This window comes from Pseudorasbora parva, chromosome 19 (assembly GCF_024679245.1).
Source record: "Pseudorasbora parva isolate DD20220531a chromosome 19, ASM2467924v1, whole genome shotgun sequence".
Taxonomy (NCBI): Eukaryota; Metazoa; Chordata; class Actinopteri; order Cypriniformes; family Gobionidae; genus Pseudorasbora; species Pseudorasbora parva.
The window spans coordinates 4,445,311-4,468,165 of NC_090190.1; the positions used below are offsets into that span (position 1 = coordinate 4,445,311).

General features: G+C 38.3%; 1 protein-coding gene across 6 annotated transcripts in view; it reads right to left on the reverse strand.

Moving 5' to 3' along the window:
* Positions 1-244: 244 nt before the first annotated feature.
* Positions 245-22,855, reverse strand: part of yrk (Yes-related kinase) — a 34,186-nt gene continuing 11,575 nt past the window's right edge. Inside the window, exons 2-14 of one of the 6 annotated variants that reach the window (XM_067426665.1) lie at positions 20,842-20,878; positions 18,316-18,574; positions 18,124-18,226; positions 17,849-17,947; positions 17,662-17,765; positions 15,313-15,462; positions 11,050-11,214; positions 9,848-10,003; positions 9,105-9,284; positions 6,612-6,688; positions 3,704-3,857; positions 3,324-3,455; positions 245-1,749 (exon numbers count right to left, since the gene is read on the reverse strand). In XM_067426665.1, the coding sequence (XP_067282766.1) occupies positions 1,541-1,749; positions 3,324-3,455; positions 3,704-3,857; positions 6,612-6,688; positions 9,105-9,284; positions 9,848-10,003; positions 11,050-11,214; positions 15,313-15,462; positions 17,662-17,765; positions 17,849-17,947; positions 18,124-18,226; positions 18,316-18,523 (1,737 nt within the window). In that variant the 5' untranslated portion in view covers positions 18,524-18,574; positions 20,842-20,878 and the 3' untranslated portion in view covers positions 245-1,540. Of the gene's footprint in view, positions 1,750-3,323; positions 3,456-3,703; positions 3,858-6,611; positions 6,689-9,104; positions 9,285-9,847; positions 10,004-11,049; positions 11,215-15,312; positions 15,463-17,661; positions 17,766-17,848; positions 17,948-18,123; positions 18,227-18,315; positions 18,575-20,722; positions 20,879-22,855 lie in introns of all 6 variants that reach the window. The other 5 variants (XM_067426663.1, XM_067426662.1, XM_067426661.1 and 2 more) reach the window with 5 other exon arrangements.

A 22,855-nucleotide genomic window follows, 5' to 3' on the forward strand; every position in this document is an offset into this window, starting at 1 on the left:
TGAACTGTAAACTTTTATCTCAGTACTTCTCTGATTAATTGTTTCATGTGACAATGTTGTGGGGAAAAAACGTGAGGAAACGCAAAAGCATTGACATAGGTTTTCCTTCCATGATCTCATATTTTCTTCCCCATGTCCGTTTAGTGGTTCAGTAAGATTGAGATATTTTACCGATCAGCTGTAATGTTTTGCAGAGTCCTGCAAAAGTGAACGTCAGGTAAAATAAACATGTTAGACACATGGGTTCAGTTCAGTAAGCTCAGTATAATAATAAAATGGCACAAACATTACAGAACTGTAATACACATTCTTCAGGGTTACAGCAGAATATCACTGACCCTGCATAAAGGCACAGGTTTGATATCCACTTAAATTATAAACTAAATCACAGAGATATGATGTAAAATACAGTGTAAAATGCAGGACAAAAAAAACTATAAAAACAGTAGTTCTCATTGTATAGGACAGCTCTGAAGGAAGTCTTTTTGAATGCTATCTTTAAAGTCAATACTGTGTCTTTAAAGTCATCATAAAACAACTGGACTGCTCTCTAATAAGATAATACAAGAATGTTAGCTTAAAAATTAAACAAAAACGATTATTATAAGCAATAACAAGACTGGCTAAATGAACACACGCAAGAGCACTTCAAACTATCTTGAGATGGGCACACAATCACCTTTCATGATTTCATTTTCGCCTTTCGAATATCAAGACCTATGCATTCAGTTTCCCTTTTTTGCCAGACAAAAAAAGAAAGACAAACTTGTTACATTGAAAAATGCACATTCAGGAGCTGGAAGAGCTTTCTCTGTGATTGAATTTTAGATTTGCATGTCACATTCATCACAAATCATACCTTCGACTAGATAGCTGTGTGAAAAATCTCAGTTATCTGGATTACTGTTGAATGTCCAATAGAGATATTCTGTTTTATATCAGAAATGAATGAACTCATTAGAAATGAACAGTCTACAGAGCATTCAAACACTCTGTAGATATAATGAAACAGACAGGGGTTAATATGATTAAATGGGAAACTATTTGCTATTGCCAAAACAAAAAGATGGAAGGTGTATTAATTGTGCATATTTAGGCCTGGTTTCACAGACAAGTCTTAGATTAAGCCAGGATTTAGTTCATTTAAGTAGCTTTTATAAATGTGCCTTAGAAAAACACTGATGTGCATCTTGAGACAGAACAATGGCACTGACATATTTCATATTTACAGCTCAAACATGCATTTTAGTCTGGGTCTAGCCTTGTCTGTGATACCAGGGGTTAAAGTTACAGAAACAACATTAACATTGCCCATTTTATTACGTCATAAAAGTAACCCATCTTACAGTTTGTGAGCAGTATCTTGGAAAGCACGTTCAGTTTGAAGCTCTCAAGCTAAAGCACAAGATGTTCTGAGCCTGTGATGGAGGTGCCGTGGATCAAAACCAGTTTATGGAGGTATTGGGATAGAAAAGTAAAGGCAATTGCATCTTTCCTGAAGGGTATATTGAAGTAATGCACGTAAGAGTGTATGCGTCTATCACAGGTTCTCTCCAGGCTGGTACTGGGGTTCAGTAGCAGTAAAGTAGTCCTCCAGGAAGCCCTGCAGGTACTCAAAGGTGTGCCTCTCATCCGGATCCTTCCTCCAGCACTGCAGCATCAGCTCATGCAGAGACCCCGGACAGCCCTGTGGACTCGGCATTCGATAGCCACGCTCCACCTGTTCCAGGACCTCTCGGTTGTTCATCCCTACAAAAAATCATACACACAGAAAGATAATTAAATATACTACAGGATTAGTGCAATTTTTTAGCCTGACGTGGTCATATTCAATTCTAGTCAGAATAAGAGTCTGAAACTGCTCCATTGGGCTGTTATTATGGGGCGTGTTTTAACCAAACCAGGAAAGACATCAATTGGATAGAACTACAACCAATCAGAGCAACGAAGCGACGCATAACGTTATGTTGTCAAATGTCAACAGAACTGCACTGTGTTGCCAAGTCGGCATTTTTTCCCCGCGGGTTGAAGCGACCTCAATTATGTGATATATAGACCCAGGAATGCAAAGTTTAGCAGGCAACCTTGCTAAAATAACACACATTTTACCCCCCAAACGCCATTTTTTCTGGAGAACCCCCCCGAGAAGCTATTGTTCAGGGCTAGTAGTTGGCAGATTTTGTTGTAAAAACTTGGCAACCCTGTCTGCACGTGCGCTGAAATAAACGGTCTTTGCCGGTGTTGAAAAAAAAGAGTTTAAGGATACACAGTTACTTACCAACATGATCATCATTTCAGAGAGAAATAGTGAAGGTGATGCATATACGAACAAGCTCTGCGTTTAGGATTTGAAAAAATTCAATCCAAGCCCCTTTGATGACGTGGAGGATTACGCTACTGTTGATCATCTGTCCATCATCGTCTAAAGCCCGCCCTGATGATTTCATTGGGCCGAACAGTTTCTGTTCAGGCATAATCACTCCTCTATGGATCGAGTCCAGACCGAACTGCCCGAGCTCAAATGTTGTGGTTCGGCTGCCATCCAGGCTAGCGATTTTTATTATAAAGCCGTGCGTCCACCAAAGCGATTTTAGCCAGCTGAAAACACCTCAAGCCTTGTTCACCCCGCCAGCAACAAAGCGACACGATCCCACTAATTTTAATGGAGCGCTGGCGACTTCCGGCGACACGAGCGACAGTGACCGTTGGCGACAGAATGTGGTCGTGTCAAGCAATGCGAGACACGCCACAAAAGTGCAGAAATTTCAACTTTATGCAAATGAGAAGCGATTTTCGCGAGCGACAACCAATAGGAGTGAAGTCAGTGGCGTGCGCGTGATCCGTCTGCTGTTTTGCTACTGCGGTGTCGAGTCAAGATGGAGGAGAAGTTGATTTTAGCTGTTAGCAATTTCCTACGTTCTTTACGATATGTCTCTGTGACACATATCGTCATACAGACACATTAAAAAAAAATTATACATGGAAAAACGTGTCTGCGATTGTGGGGATATCAAGTAAGTGAATAGGTGACCTCTAGCGAATGGAAAAGTCACATAGTGCACCTTTAATCAAAGCTTAAAATGACTTTTATAATAAAATATTTTTTGAAAATACTACAGAGTGGATAACAATGTTGTAAGAAACACGACTGCAAATGTAAATTTCAGAATCTTTAGAAAAATGTAATGGGACTTAAAAAATTCGAAGTTGTTAATTTACTCGTATTTTAGCTCATTCTGCCTGTGTACAAAAGAAAACGCAAATGAAGAAGATCAGAAATAACCGGTGTGAATAAAAACAATAGCCATGGATGTGTGGCGCACCTGGGTAAGGCACTCGGCCCTTGGTGATGAGCTCAGTCAACAGGATACCAAAAGACCACACATCTGATTTGATGGTAAATTTTCCATATAGAGCAGCCTCAGGGGCGGTCCACTTTATCGGAAACTTTGCTCCTGTAATTTGAGGATTGAGACAATCAGTTCAGCACATTTAATGATTATAATAAATGGACAGCATTGAACCAAAAGCAGCCCAAAATCAAGAAATGAAAGATGAAAACTGTACAGCAGTAAAATGAGTATTAGAACAAAATGTGCTTGAATGATATTGAGTAGAGGCTAAGGAAAAGATAAATAACATTTAATAGTATGAAATAAAGGATAGACTTAAGATCAAGTTCTGGTCATAGATTGTCAGTGACCTTGTCTAGCTGTGTACTCATTGTCCTCGATGAGTCTAGCCAGTCCAAAGTCTGCAATCTTACAGACCAGACCCTCTCCGACCAGGATATTGGCAGCTCGCAGGTCTCTGTGGATGTAGTTCATCCGCTCAATATAGGCCATGCCTCCAGCGATCTAGAAGAAAGAAAGCGCTTTCGTCACAATACTTAAGAAGTGAGATCGAAATATTAGTATTAGAGTGTGTTCACACTTGTAGTTCGGTTCTCTTGCTTCTTTTGGTCCGGACCAAAAGGGCAAATGATACATTTAGTCCTGGTTTGCTTAGCGTTCACACTGTCATTTTTAACACTGACCTAAAGATATAAAACAAAACAAAAACGGCCTTTATGATGTAAATTTTGCGACTGAATTCACCGAACATCTAAAACAATGCTGTGCGCTGGCCTAAATGCTCTTACTGTATGTATCCGTACATATTTTACCAGCTGGGAACTCACAACAAGTTAGGTTCTGTCGACTAAGACAAGAAAAACCAGGGCTGTGTCCCAAATCGACCCCTATAACCTTAAATAGGGCACTGTTTTAGGGGACAGCCATTTGCAGTGGTGTCCGAAAACATAGTGGACATTATTGAGTGCACTCATTCAATCCCACAATGCACAGCAATTAAAGGCCCTATCATACACCCATCGCAATACGGCGCCAGATGCGGTGCAAGTATTTTTTGCTAGTTTCGGCCTTACGGAGTTATCATTTTCACGTCCTTTGCCATATAGTTTAAATAGCAAATGCAATGGCGTCCATCTTTTCACCCATAGGCATGCTGGACTGAAAACGAGGTGTGTTCAGGCACATTGTTGGTGCGTTGCTATTCTGAGAAACTGAAAACAACTGTGCCTTATTTTTTTGTGTTATTTAAGGAGCGTGTTAGTAATATGCGCCCTGCTTATTACACACACAGGGATGCGCAGCAGCACACCAACATGTTTAAATATTAAAAATAAAAGTATTCCTCTCTGGAGAAGTGTTCAGTCTTTCCTCTCACAAATTCCTCCACGTAAATAGCGAATCCACCATGGTGTGAGCACAACTGGCTTTTAAAGGGAATGGGAGATGAGACTCTGATTGGTTTATTGATGTTACGACTAAAACACACCCATGACTCGTTAAGAGAATAGGGACATCCCATTTGGACCATGCGCCTGGCACGCCGACCATTTTTCCCATTGTTACACTAGCAAAAGTTGATTCGGACTTGCCCACACTTGCTCTATACGCTTTAGACCATGTGCTTAGATCGTTAAAATAGGGCCCAATGAGTAAGCAACCGTTGTATGCTTAACAGCTAGAGAATACCCATAATGCACCATGAGAGTCGTGTGTGGAATGAATTCCCGTGTGTGACCAGTAGATGGCGCCTGCAGCTGAATCATCCAGCCATTCGTTTTCCAAACTGCTGGTCCAATGTGGCTACAGCGTAATATCATACAGGTATAAATATCTTTTTAATTGATCATTAAATTATGTAATTAAAGGTTTATTTATAGATTCCATGACAGAACTATGGATAAATCTTTTCATTACTACCGAAGTTGCCAGTTTGCTAAGTTTCAGGTGATTATTAATCATCGAGCACAAACTATGCTAGAGGCGCACTCAGTGTCTGAATACACTCCTTCAACTGGACTATATTAGTGGAGTAGTGTAGGGTCTTCTAATTGTGAATGAGGGTGTAGGGAGCGATTTTGAACACAGCACGTGTGTGTTTGCGGGTCGTATCTTGGGTCATCACATGCTGATTTTGGTTCGTTTAGATGTCTTTGGGCCTTTTCAGGAGTCTCAGTCCATTTGTTTGGTGCGCACCAGAGTTCGGAAGGCAGCGTTCAACTTATTCAAATGAACTGCAATATCAGAGCAATCGCACCAGTTCGTTTTAATAAAACCAAACATGCCAAGGGTGGACACGGTCTCTATAAAGACATGCTTTCAAAATGAATAAGAAGATCTTGGCACTTTTTTTTTTCGAGGCAACTTATCGTTTCTTATTCAAATTCTTTTCTTGTTTCTTATTTATTTTTCTTATTCATATTTCACCAGTGGTGTACATATCATGCATATAATTAACTGATCCAGGATCTGAAGATTAATTATGGCTGGATATATGTAACCATTTATAGAAATGGGAAATGCAAAGAACAATTCTGGTAATGCTGCATATTTTTGATTCAATAAATCAACTGACTCACGAGTCATTCATTCAAGAATCGCACTACATAGGTTGAGCTGTTTGTTTTTGATTCCCTAAAAAACTGATCTCACATGACTCATTTGTTCAAGAATCAGACTAGAGGTTACATTGTATTTTTTTTTAATTTACTAGACAGAAACACCGGCTTCTAGGTCCCAACCTTAAAGCATTTAACACTAAGGGCCAGATGTACAAACAGCTTGCTCCAGTGCAAACCCTCTTTTGGTGTTAAAAAATTACTGTCAGGACTATAAATTAGCGCTGAAAAGGTGTTGACAAGGTTATTCCGCTGCTGATCTTATTGCATATGCATTTGTAGGAGTTTCCCTTTCAGACACAAAATTTATGGGAGGAGAATATTTAAATCAATCATGCAAGGTTAATTACTAAGGTCTCTGCTTGTCAGTTTACTGGTGTTTGCGTCATTATGTACAGCATGTCTTAAACAAGACGCTAATTCGTGCTGCTTTAGGTAGATTGCTCAGGTCATTATGTGAATGAGCTGCTGTCGTCAGTAGATCACACACAGAACTTGCCACTCCTAATGGCATTTTTTTGGGATTGCGCTTTCACACTAATTTGCCCTGTTTAGTAAATCTGGACCCGAGTTGCTTCAGGAAGACTTTCCCAGTAATGGATAGCAAGTGCTTCGTGGATATTTGTTGACTAAGAAGGTTTACCTGGGCTGCCATGTCCACGAGTTGAGGCAATTTTAAATTTCTGCCCTCTCCATCCTTTAAAAAGTCCAACAAGCTTCCTAAAACACAGAAGCATCAAAGAAAAATGTAAATAGATAAATGTACTATATTATATATATATTAGGGATGCAACAATACAGTTAGTCCACGGTTCAATACATACCTCGGTTTTTAACCAGGTTTTTTTGGTTCGGTTCGGGTTTTTTGCTATTCTATTCTTAGGCGACAGAAAAAGGTTAGGGAGATTTTTTTTTATTGCTATAGTCTTTCTTGATTTTATTTAAAAGACTTGAAAACCCTTACTTAAACTTAAATCTTTACTTAAAAAACCCTTGTACACATTCCCAGTGTATTGTATAATATAATATATAATTAAAACTACATAGTCTTCAATATACAACATTGATTAAAAGCTACTGTATTAAAGTTTTTTTTGTTTTTTTGATAACATCATTAGAGGTGAACGGTACCTTTAAGGATTAGGCTGCGCTGCTGTCAATTGAAGACCTGCTTACATCTCATATACAGACGCGCGATTTTACTTTCACTTTAGACATAACTGACTGTGTTTATATGTTAACCTTGTGTGTATTTGACTGTATTAGCGCAGTAAGACTGTCCAGTAATCACGTGTGCTTGACAGATGTTGCGTGGAAATAAAATTAAAGGGGGGGTTGAAATGCTGTTTCATGCATACTGAGCTTTTTACACTGTTAAAGACTTGGATTCCCATCCTAAACATAGACAAAGTTTCAAAAACTAATGTTGGACGTTTGATGGAGTATTTCTGTGTCAAAAATACTCCTTCCGGTTTCTCACAAGTTTCGGAGAGTTTTTTTTCGAGTATGGGTCTACTTGACGTTAATAGAACGGAAGGTCCTTGTATGGGCCGTACGGGCTCTTCTCCCGGTAGGGTGCGCGCGCGCGTGACTAGAGCGAGAGAGGAAATGCACGCCCATAAACACTCGCTCAGGTGCAGATCCAGTCCTCTGTGAAGACTTATGTCGCGTGCCGCGCTCCACTTTATTCCTATGGGTGACGTCGAGCGACTTCAACGCTTCAGCACAGCATTCCGGGACATTTGAACCGATTTGAACGCAGAAATGACGGGAAGCTTCAAAGCATCGCTTCAGTCGCGTCTCAAAGTGGATTTCCACGCCACTGCTGTCAGGACTTTACCAAATCATACCAAAGAAGTGTGTTTCTGACGGAGCGGTCCCAGCGATAAAGGTTCGGTCCTGCTTTGGAAGCAGCCGGTGAGTAAATCTGCTTCAAATGTCTCTGCTATTGGCTCGTCGCGTGAGTAAACATCAGTAAACGACACAATCGCGTGCTCCATCATTCAAATGCGCTAACGGTTACTCCATTGTTGTTCTGTATAACGTTACACTAGTCTGACTCTGACGTGCAAAACCGTTTTGCTTGCTACTTCTAAGGTCTAGTCGCATACAATAGTCAATAAACCGAATCATGTCCTCATAAACTGCTTGTAAAGACACAGAAATGTGGAGAGGCCACTAAATACAGTCCATACCACAGAGACGGACGTCCTGATGTTGCTGTTTCTTCTGTTCAATTTATTTCTGCCTCAGATTTGATTCTGGATCATATCTGTATTAGCTGAGATAGCGATGGGTTTCTCCACGCTTGAGGACGTCACCGCTTTGTTTCGTGATCGTCATTCTTTAGCTCCGCCCACACGATACGCCTCCAGGCGCTCGTTTTTTTCCGGAAAGACTCGGTACAGCCTATATTTCTTTTATAAATATAATAAAACTAAAGACTTTTCGGAGATATGAAGGATGCAATACTACTCTATAGGTACTCAAGATTGACATGAGATTGACTGAAACTGAGTGTTTCACCCCCCCCTTTAAAGGCTTTAAAACGCGGCTAAACATCCCTTAACTTTAGTAGACTCACAGGCACACTCAAAAAGAGCCGAAATAAACTGAGAGAAATATTTCAAATGAAGAGAAATGGAAATAATTAATTAAATGCAAAACCGAAAAAAACACAATCCACCAGTGCGTATTAACCCGTGAATGCTGTACCGAATAGTTCAATATTATATTGAGTATTGTGGCATCCCTAATATATATATATATATAATTTCAGCAAGGACACTTACAATCAATCAAACGTGACAGTAAAGACAGGAATTATAATGTTACAAAATACATTATAGAACCCTGGAGATTTCCAAATAAAAAAACTTTTCAACATTGATATTAATCAGAAATGTTTTTGCGCAGCAATTATCATATCAGAATGATTTCTGAAAGATCATGTGGCACTGAAGACTGAAGTAATGATGCTGAAAATTCAGCTTCGACCACAGGAATACATTACAGTTTAAGATATAATCACATAGGAAACAGCTTGTTTAATCTTATCTTCAAATCTTACCGACCCCAAACCTTTGAATGGTAGCCCATGTGTTCCCTTAGACAGCATTCTACTAACGGTATATACCTTGACTCATGAACTCTGTGATGATATAGATGGGCTCCTCAGACACCACAGCATACAGCTGTACCAGTTTATCATGCCGGAGTCTCTTCATGATCTGGGCCTCGTCCAGGAAAGCCTCCGGAGACATGGTGCCTGGCTTCAAGGTTTTGACTGCAACTTTAGTTGTGCCATTCCACATGCCTACACATAGAAATGTTGTCAGACACAGCCAGAAGTGTTTGGCAGAACATGGCAATGTTTAGGGGATGAAAGAAGGGGTAGGGAGAAACAGATGTAGATGCATCTGGGAATACGGCCACACACCAAAGCAACAGGAAGCTGGGATTACTGCAGACAACTGTACACTAAGCTACTGGAACAGTTTTTTTGTTGGCGTTCTTTTTCAAAATATATGCAATGTTTGTCGAATGTGCTGTTGCATTTTTAATGTCAAAATAAACATCGACACAGCGCTAAAATGCTCTTGGGGTTTAGCTGATGTAGTGCATTCGAGGATTAGCTGACAGTTCAGAACCATAGACTGATGCTTGGCAAAGCAGGGTCAATCACAACATTTGTGCTTTATGCTTTTTGGATATTCAGCATTGTGAATGACCCACAAAAGGACACCTTTCCATGTTCTCTTGTCATTGTGACTGGTGTGCATGGAAAAACGTGCTGAAGGCGGATGCGTCCTTTGGGAACGCTGGCTGTAGCTTTAGCAAATGCTGACATGAACATCGACACTGTCGTATCCCTCTCACCCATCCAGACGTCGCCAAAACAACCCTGACCCAACTTCCTGTTGAGCTGCAGCGTTTCCCGGGCGATCTCCCAGGCGTCCCGCCCCAAACCCAATGTTTGGGGCGTGGAATTTGGACAGGCTTTAGTCAAGTAGCAACATAAACCATCATTACTTCCTGTTAAGAGTGTTGAAAGAGAGAGGGGGGTGGGGGGTGGAAAAGGAGGGAAAGAGGGTGGCATGCAATGTTAGATGGACCAGAGAGAGAGAACAAAAACAGCACAGCCTTACATTATTTCCCTGACATCCATTTCTTTCCTCTACAGTGCCTTGAAATATTTTGTGCAACCTTCTTTCTTCAATTGGAACGTAAATGATATCTTGAGAAATGTCTTTTGTTTTTTATTTTTGTCCATACAATAATAGTCTAAGGTAACTAAAACCGGTTACCGACGGATGGGTGAAATCTTTAAAAAGGTACAATATGTAACTTTTTTTGTCCAACAAAATTTAAATAATGAGTCAACATCATCAATCCTTCTTCAAAACAGTTTTTTCTTTGTCTTTGCCTTTATTCACTATGGTAATCCTGTAACAAGTCTTTATATTTTACACCTGTTGGTTATATTGAATTCAAGTTGAAAGAATGTGACAAATTTGCTTTAATTCAACAACTACCGCAAATGGCAAACAGAGGAGAGTCTCCTGGCAAAAAGAGGACGTGACAGAGCTCGTAATAAAACAAGAATAAACATAAACGGCTTTACAGAGACGTTGAGAACAGAGGGATTTGGAAAGCTGATAAAGCGACGCAGAGATGATGGTGTTTTTATTACTCAACAGGTGAGTGAGGTATTTTATTAAACAGATACATTTCCATATGTAGCTCTCTAACAGAGTTTAATGTAAAGCATCACCTATTGTGACGGCTCCGTTCATTGTGGTTGTTGTAGCGCTCTGCTGGATCTTATTATAAAGAAAGTAGCATGTCTATTAATGGGTAAAGCTACACTAATGTCTACAGCTAGTCAGTAGAGCCAAAGCACAACTAAAACAATGCTCTTCTGCAAAATGCATGCAGTTTTGTTTTCTAAAGTTACATAGTGTACCTTTAAGAAATGTAATATTGTTGCAAGGCACTATACCACAGGCAGGGTGAGCAAGGTGTGCGAGGTTTGTTCCCTTTCTCCTGCAACATGTTCCCATGCTTTTTGTGGTTCCTACCCATCCACACTTCACCAAACTGGCCATTGCCCAGTTTCTTAATGAGCTGAAGGGACTCCCTGGGAATCTCCCAAACATCCTTAGTCTTCACGGACAGGTCAGCCAGTTTAGGCATGCCCCGCCTACAGCTGCCAATCAGACGGCAGCACAGCCCTGCTGCACGCTCTGAAGAACAGAGCACGGAAAGAAAGAAAGACGTGGATAGAAACAAAAAGAGAAAGAAATGCAGAAGACACAAACAGCAGGCTATATAAAACACACATTTACAAATGCACAAATCAGATTAAAGAAGGAATCACAAACACATGAAAAACCTGTGTGATACATGTTCCCTCAGCAGAGGGCGCCAGAGCTCACTGACAGCCAGCGGAGGCAGCCTGTGTCAGAATAGTGTTGGTGAGTTGTGCTAAAGGATGTGTTAGACATACTGTATATCTGTGAATTTTGTCCATCTGTGTTTGTGTGTGCATTTGCTGAAATTCTGCTCGTGCAAACTGAATTTTTAATTTTGCATTTTTTATGCTCAGAATAACAATTTGGAATGTAACGAACAACATATACAATTATTCATTTTATTGTATCCATAAATTATATTATGTATCATTACTGTACATATAAAAAGACGTGGGGCTCTGTGCAAACCTTACACATTTTATAAATTACTTTAAATTATATGTAAATCTTTTGGAACAAACTAAAAACAAAAATCCCCAAAAACATGAAATGCTTTGAAAGTACTGGGATTTATGTCATTTGTACTATTTTAGTTTTTTTCCTGGCATCTAATGTTAATGTGATAATGTGCGTATATAACACTGATTGTTTGTTCTTGAGGCATTGAATAAAGTAACAAAAATGAATAAATAAAAAATTAACAAATTAAAGGATGTGTAAGATGCAAGCATTATCTTATAGCATAAGCCATTTTTAATCTAATATAATTACTATTATTATTACAGTAAGGTACAAATACCTTAATAAATAAAATGTATATAATTATAATTTATTATCAATTAATTAATTAATAAGCTCATAACAACGAAGCAATTGACTGATAACATGTTTTTTGTGATAGTGCTTTTTCTACTGTCTCACTTTGAAAAATACCTGACAGTTTTTAATGTTTTTGGAAGAAGCCTCTGGACTGCTTTTATTTCATCAGGAATATTGTGAAATATTATTACAACTTAAATGAGCTGTTTTCTATGTAAAAACATTGTAATATGTAATTTATTCCTGTGTTTAAAGCTGAATTTCCAGTCTTTAGGGTCACATTTCCCCCCCCAATAATATTATTTATTTAAAAAATATATATAATTTATTATTATTATCATCATCAGTGTTGAACTGCTTAATGTTTTTTTTTCAAACTGTGACATTTCTTATAGGATTAGTTGATAAAAAGTTCAAAAGAACAGCATTTATTTGAATTATAAAATGTTTGTAACAAATGTAAAAAGCCTTTACTGTCAGTTTTGATCAATTTAATGCATCCTTGTTATATCAAATAATTAATTACTTTAAAAAAAATCTTACTGTCCCCAAAATGTTGAGTGTTCGGTCCAACTCATTAGCTATTGAACAGTAGCACTTTGGGTTAATACATTTGGATTAATATAAGTGGGACTATTTCAATATGTAGAGTAGAAACTATGTCTACAAAGAGTCTACAAACTGGGAAATGTGTTCAGCACTTAGAACTGAAAGTAACTGTTCAGTGGTAATTGGTGGTTTGCCCCATATTTGGGGTGCTAGGAGGTCTAATTTCAGTTTTAGGTTAAAGTGGTCTGTCTGAGAAGCAGCTGTAGAGATACACACATGTAGGTGTGTGTAAGTGACTGTAGAGTCAACAAAAACAGTGAAACAGGAAGGCTGAAGACACAAGACTGACAGCTTGAGTAGGAGGATCACTAACAGAAACATACACTTGTCGAAGCAGAGAAGTCATTTGGGCATTACGAGGAAATAAAAAAGGGCAAGCATAAACTGAGCTGCTGATAACTTTATTCGCAGTAAATATCACAACAAACCAAAGCCCAGCCAATAAACGATTCTTCCTTCTGAAGAAATTCTTTAATAGACAAAAGGACCCCCCATGCTTTCAAGGGGTCCTATTATGTTTTTTTTTTTACTTGTTCAAGAGTGTTAATGTTAGTTAATGTTGCTGTTTGATTGTGAAAAAACATCTGTAAAGTTATAAAGTCACTTCAAACTGAGTTCTTCTCTATATCAGTGTCATGTTTCTGAACTTCTGAAACGCCTCCATTAGTCTTGAGTTTGAAATGGCAGAACTGATGCAACAGTTAGTGTAGTTGCAGTAGTGTTTACAGTTACAGACATGCTGATGTTTACAGCACCTCAGCCGAGATGATACGCGCTGGTCGTGGTAAGGGGTGTTACATTTCAGATATATGTTTTAAACAGAACCAATCACAACTGTGTGCTGTGCTTTTTTTCTTTTAATTTAGGTTTTTATTCACATTTAAACGTTGCTCAGCGAACATAAACAGAAGCTCAAACGAACTTCCTTGACACACGAGTATAAACCTCTTTTGGTTTTTGGTTCTTTAGGAAGTTCAATCGTGATGCGTAACGAGAATGAACCTCATTGGTTCTTGAGGAAGCTCAATCGTGATGCGTAACGAGAATGAACCTCATTGGTTCTTGAGGAAGCTCAATCGTGATGCGTAACGAGAATGAACCTCATTGGTTCTTGAGGAAGCTCAATCGTGATGCGTAACGAGAATGAACCTCATTGGTTCTTGAGGAAGCTCAATCGTGATGCGTAACGAGAATGAACCTCATTGGTTCTTGAGGAAGCTCAATCGTGATGTGTAACGAGAATGAACCTCATTGGTTCTTGAGGAAGCTCAATCGTGATGTGTAACGAGAATGAACCTCATTGGTTCTTGAGGAAGCTCAATCGTGATGCGTAACGAGAATGAACCTCATTGGTTCTTGAGGAAGCTCAATCGTGCTGCGTAACGAGAATGAACCTCATTGGTTCTTGAGGAAGCTCAATCGTGATGCGTAACGAGAATGAACCTCATTGGTTCTTGAGGAAGCTCAATCGTGCTGCGTAACACGAGAATTAACCTCATTGGTTCTTGAGGAAGCTCAATCATGATGCGTAATGAGAATGAACCTCATTGGTTCTTGAGGAAGCTCAATCATGATGCGTAACGAGAATGAACCTCATTGGTTCTTGAGGAAGTTTAATCGTGCTGCGTAACGAGAATGAACCTCATTGGTTCTTGAGGAAGCTCAATCGTGATACGTAACGAGAATGAACCTCATTGGTTCTTGAGGAAGCTCAATCGTGCTGCGTAACATGAGAATGAACCTCATTGGTTCTTGAGGAAGCTCAATCGTGATGCGTAACGAGAATGAACCTCATTGGTTCTTGAGGAAGCTCAACTGTGGTGCGTAACGAGAATGAACCTCATTGGTTCTTGAGGAAGCCCAATCGTGATGCGTAACACGAATGAACCTCATTGGTTCTTGAGGAAGCTCAATCATGATGCGTAACGAGAATGAACCTCATTGGTTCTTGAGGAAGCTCAATCGTGATGCGTAACACGAATGAACCTCATTGGTTCTTGAGGAAGCTCAATCATGATGCGTAACGAGAATGAACCTCATTGGTTCTTGAGAAAGCTCAATCATGATGCGTAACGAGAAAGAACCTCATTGGTTCTTGAGGAAGCTCAATCGTGCTGCGTAACACGAGAATGAACCTCATTGGTTCTCGGACGTCAAGTGAACATGCTTGAGCTTCCGTAAACCACAACTGATGAGTGAGTTGATGAATGTTTATATGAATCTTTTTATATAGATCTTTTTATATTTTATATAAAAGCCTAAATCTGTTCATATAAAGTGATCGAATCTCTTCAGAAAATGTGGACTAAACCGCTCAAATAATATGGATTAGTTTTATGAACTCTTTATGAACTTTTTGAAGTGTCAGTGGTAGTTGTGCAGCTGTCAATGGAGGGACAGAAAACTCTCAGATTCCATCAAAAAGATTCATTTGTGTTTTGAAGATGAACGAAGTCTTACGGATTTGGAACAAAATGAGGGTGAGTAATAATTGCCAGAATTTTGGGTGACCTAGCCCTTTAAATGATGAAGCTGACAGCATTAACAAGATCATGAACCTGTAAATGAGCATAATAGGACCCCTTTAATAAAATATCCCCTCATGGATGTTGAAATCACTGTATGTTATAGGTGTGTGAAGTATACTCATAGTGAACTGACCTGTATAATGCTCCACCAGCTGCTGGACGGTATCAAACTGTGTCCTTGTTGTAATGTAATAACCACCATTGTCCAGCTTCCGAATCTTATAGTGCTTGACATGATCGCCCTTCGCATCATCCCAGTCTCTGATGGACAAAGAGTATGCTCCTAGGGGTGAAAAGATGCTTTCAAAGGTTTGAATACCCTTCGGTTTTTAAATTGGTTGGTGAGACAAATTCAGTGGATATCAAATTAATTTTTAATATTAAATTTAATAAAAAAAGATTAATCTTTTCAGTTGCACTAAATAATTGCATTGACATCTTATTAATATAACCTGCATTATAGAACATCCACTGTATTACACACCATCAACACACACACATTATTTCAGTTGTACTAAATGTAGGCTTTCAAAGTTAATGCATGCATGTGAATTAAACTGTTTTAAGCCTTTTTTATTATTAATGTTTGGGGTCAGTAAGATTTTCAGCACCATTACTCCAGTCTTTAGTGTCACATGATCCTTCAGAAATAATTTAATATGCTGAAGAAGTATTATCAATCGCAACATCATCAATTATATGCAGGGCTTGACATTAACACCCTCCAACCACCCAAATGTGTGTTTGTGCTTCAGGAGTGGCGTGTAACGTCTACTAACCACTTTTCCAGGTTGAATTTTATATATACATTTTTCAATTGTAGTCTTTTAAAAAGGCGTCTAAAATAATAAACTAAGTGCAGTGTAGTGTTGTCAAAAATATAGATTTTTCGATACCGAAATATCTGAAATGCTTCTAATACACATTTTTCACCGAATAGACACACAATACAGGCTGCTCTCTCTCTCTCTCTCTCTCTCTCTCTCTCTCTCTCTCTCTCTCTCTCTCTCTCTCTCTCTCTCTCTCTCTCTCTGAAAGCAAGTTACACACAAACCCGCCTCTCCTCACACACTCGCTTCATTTGATCTGGCTGGATATTGTTGCTGTTACAGGGCTTACATTTTTTGAGATTGCACATAATTTGACTCATTCTTGAAGATTTTGTGCTCACACTCAAAGTGCGGCACATAAAAGCCACCTCTTAGCCCTAATTTGAGTTCTTTTTTGCTGCTTATTGCACTTAAACAGTCAAATACACACAAAATAATGTCAAAATGCTGGTCTTGGCGAGTATTCAAGTAAACACAGTCAGTTCTATTTTAAGTGAATGTAAATAGACGAGAAAGAAAACGCATGTGTAAAGGCGGGCGTACACGGTGCGATTTTTGATGTTGTACAAACTCGCAGGCAATTTTTTTCTCTCAGTAGAAATCGCGTGAACATTGTGGATGTGCGTGGCTCACTGCGTGTGAGAGGAATTACGAGCCGAGCACATTAAGAGCCCCTCCCGACCTTACGATAATTTTTAAGCATGTTTTAAAAACCCGGTCCCCTATTGCCAAATCATGCACAGGCACGTCACATAGGCTCAATCTATGAGTATTATTAGGCTATATAGCTCAGTGGCTACAACCATACAGCATATACACACACACACACACATACATATACCTACACACACACACACACACACACACTTTCTCTCTCTCGTCTCTCTCCCTCTGGTTGTTTCGGTTGAAAGGATGTTCACAGCTTTTCAACAAATCATTTGCACACATATTTTTTCTTTATTTTTTTTATCTGAAGCTATCAGCACCATTGAAAGCTCCGATGTCTGTGTTTAACGTGAAAGTTTGTGTGATCGCAGCCGGCTCGCGGTGCAAACAATCGTGCCGTGTACCAGCTGATTTGATGCGATGATCAAATTAATGACTCGTAGCGTCTGCAATATCTCACGACCTCCCGAATGTCCGAATTCACACAGTGTACGCCCACCTTAACAGTATAATGGATCTGTGCGTCAGCTCTTAAAGTGACAGCAGCCTAATATTCCTGCTGCCAAATTATGGGATAATAATTAAACATATCTATATGGCAGTTTTTCCCCATGGTATCGATGTGAAAATGGTGAAAATGCTGAGTGGCTAGTAACTTTGGAAAACCTCAAGCCACAGTGACTGCTGAGCAAAATTAATGTCAAGCCATGCAAGTAAAGGATTAATAATCTTACTGATCCCAAACATTTGAATGGTAGTGTATATGCACATACATTTCCCTACTTACACAAATATATTTGATCTTCCTTCGAAAAAGGAAATGAATGTGTTAACAACTAAAAACATCAGATTAATCACAATTCTACAAATCATAATTTTACAAATATATTTTTGATCGACAGCCTTTTTAAAAAAAAGTATAAGTAGTCCTTATTAAAAGTGAAATGTACAGTATGTATTGCTAAATTTAAAATAAAAGCCTTTACCTTTCGTTGTCTCGCTCTCACGTATTAAGAATGTCCCTCTAGGGTTAGTTTGTGCCAACAACTGTCGTTCGGCATCCTTCCGGCCCATCTTCCCAAAATACCACCTGCATTGACCGGAAATGTACTTTAAAACGTGTATATAATGTGATTGTATATTGATGAAAGGACATGTTTATGTGTAACTCACTCCTCAGCTTGTATGGAGTCCACAGGGGCCACATAATTACTGGGAATGTATCCAGACTTCCCTGTGTCCAGTGAACGAGCCTCCCACCAGTCACCCTCGCTGGGCACGGAGAACGACCAGAAGAAAGGAAATGAGACAGAAAGAGAGAGAGACAAAGGGAACAACAGGGAGAGAAGCAAAGGGGAAAAAAGGAAGATTTGGTTAGTATCTGTGGTTTATTTGTGGTCAAAAAAGACTGTGTGAATCTTATTTTAATTGTCCTTATTTGAACTTACGTGTTGTTGATAATATGGAACTTTTCTCCTTTCTGGAAACTCAGGTCATCCTCTGTTCGGGCATCATAGTCATAGAGGGCTATAAAGAGTGTTACACCGCCTCCTGAACAAACACACATACACATTTGCTTTCAGTAAGGGAAGTAATGCTGTTATCATTATGAAATGCTGAAAATCACATCTTCTACACACCTGTGATGGCGGCTGGGCGGGACGAAGGTGCAGGCACTGGGTTTGAAAAATCATTAAAGTTTGGGATCAGCCCCGTTCCCAAGTTAAAAGTCGGATCGGGGATGTATCGGGAGGGTTCTAATGCCTGGGTCCCATTGCCTGCGTCGCACGAGTTGGGACTCGACACAGCTTTGCTGGCCTTCCTCTGCTTACAGCAAGCACAGCCCATAATATTCGATATTTTCAAAGCATACAGCTCATCACCCTGGAAACAGAGCTTCTTTCCATAGAAACAAGATAGAAGAAAATTAATTTGAAAGTAGTATCTGGTAAAATAATTTAAATCTAATGCAATGATATTCGTTTTTAATGTGTGACTTAAGTCAGGGCAGCACGATTTTGATTAAAAAAATAAAATTGTTACCTTATTGCGATATTAAATGTTTTTAGGGTTGCAAAATTTGGTCTAAATGTTTGTGATTATATATATATAAATATGACTATAATATATTTTTACTAAATATATATTTTTTAAGGTAATGTAGTTACACATTACTACATGTACATAATATAGTAATAACAAAGTAATAACTAACCCTAAACCAAACCCTAACGTTATAGTAAGTTAATTAATAATACTCAGTGCTTATTTGAGTAAGTACAATATGCTACGTCACCTTAAAATAAAGTGTAACCTAATAATTATTATTATAATTAAAAATTATGGTAACACTTTACAATAAGGTCTCATTTGTTAACATTAGTTAATGTACTAACTAACACAAACTAACATTTGTTACAGTATTTTAATAAAAACACAGTGGTTCATTGTTAGCTCACATGCATTAACTGATGTTAACAAATACAACTTTTGATTTTAATAATGTATTAGTAAATATTGAAATTAACATTAAATAAGATGAATAAATGCTGTAGAAGTATTGATCATAGTTAACTAGTGTTAATCAAATGTAAAGTGATCCTAAAATTGTTAAATCCTACATTTATTATAGTATATATAATTATTATTATTTTACTAAATACAAATATTAGATAAATATAAAAAATACTATTGTAATTCAGTAATATTGCATTAGAGCTTTTTATTTCAGTGGAAACCACCGACTGACAGCTTCTCTTTTGTTGACAATGAGAGGTTTATAAGTGCTTCTCATTACAAGATTGTGAAGATGATGTTCCCAAACACACAACATAAGTGACCCAAACTCATTTGATTAAACTGCAGTCTTACGATTAGATAATAGCACTGAGCTATATCACAATTTTGATTAATCGTGAAGCCCTAGCTTAAGTCTTCAGAATGATTCTGTGCTCTCTGTATGATGATAATGCCATTTTATGGAGTGTGTCCATGTTGAAAAGTTTCTATACTAGGTTTCCAGCAAGCAATTTTGCATTTAAAATACGTCTAATAGCCGTCCAAACACAGCTCTGACGTCTAGGCTAAAGCCAGGCAAAATTTGGACTGTCAGTGAAGATGTGAGAGACCTCTAACCATAGCCCAAGAATAGACATCTAGAAGATGAACATGTCAAAGAAATTAAACCAAACACCTAGTAATCACTTTTGACTTTGCTTACATAATGGAATATCGCACATCTCGCAAGTTATTTTGGCAAAAATGCATACACACCACATTCAAGATTATTCCGGCTAGAAGTGGGTCACTCCTAATAGGGCTATATGGGGTCTATAGTTAAAGGGTTAGTTCACCCAAAAATGAAAATGATTTCATTAATTACTCACCCTCATGTCGTTGGACACCTGTAAGACCTTCGTTCATCTTCGGGAACACAAATCAAGATATTTTTGTTGAAAGCTGAGAAAGGCCTCAGAAAGGCCTCCATTGGCATTCATTCCCACTAACAAGACCCATAAAGGCACTAAACACATCGATACAAAGTCCATCTCACTACAGAGGCTGTACAATAATTTTACCAAGTGATGAAAATAGTTTTTGTGCACAAAAAAATCTAAATAATGACTTTATCCGCCAAGTTATTGTCTTCCGTGTAGGTCTTGGAGGTGAACTCAGGCGATAGCGGCGGCTCCTCCTCTTCCGGGTCATGTATTGAACGTCATATTCTCGCGCATGCGTCGAGTTCACGTCAATAGCTTGGTGGATAAAGTCGTTATTTTGATTTTTGTGCGCACAATAACTATTTTCCTGGCATTGTAAAATTATTGTACAGCCTCTGTAGTAAGATGGACTTTGTAATGTCTTCTTTAGTGCCTTTATGGGTCCTGTGAGTGGGAATGAATGCCAATGGAGGCCTTTCTGAAGCCTTTCTCAGCTTTCAACAAAAATATCTTCATTTGTGTTCTGAAGATGAACGAAGGTCTTACGAGTGTCCAACGACATGAGGGTGAGTAATTAATGAAATAATGTATTTTTGTGTGAACTAACCCTTTAACAGGGACAGTGAAGTGACTGCTATTGCTTGCTGGGATCCCCCCAGTGGTGAGGGTGTAAATGTAATGGATGTAAAGGTCAGTTGTCAGTCGACAATCAGATTTGCCTCTCACCAGATCATCAGATCAGCTTTCCATACACACCATCATCCTGGGAAGAAAGATAGAGAAACCAAGATGCAAATATAAGTATCGGACAGAAAGAAAGTAAAATGACTTCATATTTTGTGACTTAACACTTTTTTTCGTGCTACATCCTCTTTCTGTCCTGTCTAGAGAAAGGGAAGTTCTCTGTTAAAATTCCCCTTGAAAATGTACGTGTGTGCGCAATGTCCACTGTTTGACTGTATTAAGCTATGTCCTGTATTTCTATCTGAATGACCATCAGTGGATCAACAGGATGCCAGTTTTGCGAGCGTTTCCTGTCCGGCCCACTAAAGCCTCCCCCTCATTTCCTGCTGAGAGGGGAGAGGGTCCAGCTGTAGATGGGCAACACATTTACAGCACATACACCGCTCCACCCCTTGGACAATCTGTTTTCTTTCTGCCACATGAAAATATTTCAAACTTACTCTAAGATACACATAAACATCCCATTTCACAGAGCCGACACACACAAACACACTTGCAAATGCGGCAAAGTCGCTACGCTTAGCGAATCTACAATTATTACAAGCTTTTGTTTAAAATAAGTGTGTATGAGAAAACAATAGTCCACCACCCATGCCTATTGTTTCCATTTTTATCATGTCTTTTTAGGAATTTCTTATGAATCCATTAGCCCATTAAAATCTTCATATCTGTGCAGAATTACAAAAAAATACAATATAAGAAACGATTAAGAGCATGACGTATAAAAACAGGCTCATACTTCTTATTTTCTGTTCTGATAATCATGTGTAATCTGATTTTACGCTGGGAAATGGACTGCAAAAATTGAATTGAATGCAAGTTGGAAAGGCCTGAACAAATAAAGGTCTCATTAAACAGCTGAACACAAAAGAGAATAGTTGTTGACACAAGTGAATAAAAGCAAATGAGCATACGGCTGAAGAATGAAAAGCTGACTGTCTGTCTATACATTTTTCTTTTGGCTTTCAAAACTGGAAATGAGAACAGGCTGGGGTTGAGCAATGAAGGGAAGTCTCGGACATTGCAATGAGTGCAGAAAAAAATAATATGCTAAACGTTTTAGCCATCAACACTGTAAAAAAATGATATGATCGCTACGTTACGACAACATGATTTCACATAACTCATCAAATCAAGTTAAGCAATTTTCAACTTTTTTAAAGTTATACAAGATTCAACAATTTTTTAAAGTCAGTTTAATGACTTCAACATCCAAGTTGATTACACTTAAAAGTCAGAGACAGAGTTTGAAAGCACATTTTGATTGGTTTGTGTATGAATAAGCCAAATAAACTATAGAGATGCACGCATGTTGAAACACATACAACACTTTTTTCTTTTACTCTTTTAGAGCTCAGGAGAAGTAATGAATTTCTAAATTATCTTTTATTCAAATATTAATATTTGGTGGTATCTTATGAAATTAACAAACAAAAACAGACACAAATGAGAGTATAAGTATATAGATTTACAAAATGAATGTGCATTGCAGCTTAAATAAAAAAAGAGTTTAAATTAATTTTCAAATCGCTGACATTCAGGCTTATATTTGGTTTAGTTCCTTTGTTCGATATCTCTTTTCATTCAGCTTTTTTGGCCAAATTAAGTTGTTTGCACCATAAACCTTAGTTTACTTTAAAACAAAATGTGAAAAAACAGCTTTTCACGTTCTACCTTATTTAACCCTAAATGGTTCATGATAGCACCTTAAAGGTAGATAATACTACTTCAGTGAACTATTACGCTCATTTTAAGAGTAGATAGTATAAAGTTGTTTTTCAAGAGTATTGCAATTGCCTCTGTGAAAAGCTGTAATACCTCCAAAGGTAAACTTTTTGCACTTTTTTTTTTCTAGTATGTACTAATGGTAGCCGCTTACCACAGCAACTAGGTAAAAGTGTTAAGAGAAATCATTGTGTTAAAAAGGCATTTCCCTCTTTACCACCACACCACAAACTTTATGCAAACAGAATGAGACTTGAGTTTATCTGCCACA